This window comes from Ceratina calcarata, unplaced genomic scaffold (assembly GCF_001652005.2).
Source record: "Ceratina calcarata isolate Rehan_Ccalc_2016 unplaced genomic scaffold, ASM165200v1 scaffold25.2, whole genome shotgun sequence".
Lineage (NCBI taxonomy): Eukaryota > Metazoa > Arthropoda > Insecta > Hymenoptera > Apidae > Ceratina > Ceratina calcarata.
Genome location: NW_017147018.1, coordinates 5421 through 7689, shown reverse-complemented (window position 1 = coordinate 7689; position 2269 = coordinate 5421). Strand labels below are relative to the sequence as shown.

General features: G+C 42.1%; 1 protein-coding gene across 1 annotated transcript in view; it reads right to left on the bottom strand.

Annotated features, from left to right (window-relative positions):
• LOC108623015 (uncharacterized) overlaps window positions 1-2243 on the bottom strand; it is an 8842-nt gene extending 6599 nt beyond the window's left edge. Inside the window, exons 1-2 of the mRNA XM_018021254.1 lie at window positions 2199-2243; window positions 215-361 (exon numbers count right to left, since the gene is read on the bottom strand). Coding sequence (XP_017876743.1) covers window positions 215-361; window positions 2199-2243 — 192 coding nt within the window. The remainder of the gene's footprint in view (window positions 1-214; window positions 362-2198) is intronic.
• Between the last annotated feature and the right edge of the window lie 26 nt (window positions 2244-2269).

The window sequence follows — 2269 nt, the reverse complement described above, 5'->3', positions numbered from 1 at the left end:
TTAGGCAATATAGGTATATACTAAGTTTCAGTCTTTCTAGTGTTAAGTCAAGGAGCCATTTTATATTAAATCTTTTCGATGGCTTGTATATAATTCTTATAATAGCAAAAACCAGACTGGGAAGGTTGTCAAATGATGCAAACTCGTCAAGCTCACAGTTACGACTGTGAGCCTTGATTACTAGCCACAGTTCAGGCGTTGCTTAAATAAATACCTTGAACATGCCAACAAAGGGATAAACTAAGGGCGGAGGGTAGACGGCCTGCCTCTCCTCTCGAAGTAGCTCGTTTCCGCTTGCCTGGATTCCCATCACCGAGAACAACGACAGCAGAGTCAATCTCCAAGGCATCCGAACGAAGGTCTCTCAGTTATATCTTTCGACAAAGGGTCTAATTGCAAACTTCGTTCAAAAGTCAGTACTCCCCAGTTTCTCCCTTAAAGACAGCGAATCCTGTCGCGGTCAAAGGGTTCACCTTCGATCCCAAAAGTTAATTTCGAAATATACGCGACTAACGCGAAACAGGCAGTTCTCCGAGTTCTCGAAATTAACGCGTGATCCGTCGGCTCGAAGCTGCCACGCTCGACTGTAACCAGCTGGACCGGCTGATTTTCCATCCTTGCCGGGCGATCCTCTCCGTCTCGAACCCGACGAGTCGATAATAAGTTGAGAAAACAAACGCGTGAGTTCATTAGTGCGATTCTCATAAACTCGGATGAACGTCCGAGAGCGACCGCGGCAACTTCTGAATAAATAGCTGCGGGACTGCTTGTTTCGGCGAACGCTCGATACTTGTCGCTTTCAGGGACGCCCGCTGTCATATGTGCCAGAGACAAATAAATTGCTGAGACATTGTAAATACACTGGATATCGTCCGGTTGCTGAAATTCATCGGTAATAAAAATAGTTCTCGAGAAGCTTTCAAGTATTCCTGATCTCTGCTGATGTCTGCTATCGATCAAGATCAGAATCTGACGCATTAATCTTGATTAGGATAAAACTCCTCCGTTCGAGGCTCGCGAGCTCAAACATCCATAAAATTCCGAACCGTCGAAAGAACGCGAAATGATGAATTCGAAGAACTTTCGAGGATAAAAATAAATTTACGTTCGTACAAAAGAAATCTGATAATAAATCGTTAAATCGTAATCGTGTAACGAAAGCTGTTCCGGTAATTATTAGAAACGAACTCCTGAGACTCCGGACGGTTTATCACGAATTACTAGGTGTAGTGTACGAAAAATGGAGGAAGCTTTCCGCGAGAGACACGCAGAGCTTTCTGGGGCAACGTGGCAGCTCTTACAACGAAATTTACTTAGCACCGTTCCTCGTCGCTGTCGAAACCCCTCTGTAATAAATTCTCTTATGAAGTTACTGCGTTGTCGGTATATCTTCCTGTACGACCGCACGGATATACGAGAGTCGCTTCTCGCGGAACAAAAATCGTTTTACCGCGGGTCATTTCGGTGCTCGACATGCGATGTATCAAATGGTACGATTATTTCTGATCGAATGAAAAATAGCAAATCGTTTTTTCTTTTTTCCTGTAGATTTCCGATGCACCGTATTTACAGTTGACACGAATTGGAGCAGACTTTTCAGTCTTTAGAAGGAATTTCTCTAGAATCCTGTTGCTGTTCATTTATTCATTTAATTTAATTCCAAGGACATCGTATTTGCGTCTTTCTTCGATTTAATTACATCCTTGTTTAATTTTGAAATCTTGATAAGTCAGATTGGAGATAAGCAGAGTTCTGAGTAAATCGTATTAACGAAAATCGTATAAGCAAATAGTCAATGTAAATATAATTTCGCGTTGCTCATTTTATATGCTCGCCGAATAATTTTGTGCATATTTTATATAGTAAATAAATGCGTGCCAGAGCTCCATGCGTACGCATTGATCGAGAACCGTGAAAGGAACAATGATTGTAAAGGTGCGTTTTCATGCAGCGAATAGAAAATTGACGCTACGCGACACCTCAACGTGACGATCATCTTGCGAGAACTCGCGAGAAACTGACATACTTCAGCTAGTTTCGAACATTCGCATTTACTCGCGAAAGTACTACGTGACGTCTATTCGCTGCATGAATTCGCAGTTTAATTCTGCACTCGTGAAACCATAAAATCGAAAATAATGAAGAAATTACAAGTTTTATTGAACAGGTTTACAAGTGACAAAATCATTGTAATTGACCTCTTTGGCACTATGCGCCACTATAGTGGCTTTCGCAGATGTCATCTTCCTGTACGACGCGCCACTATAGT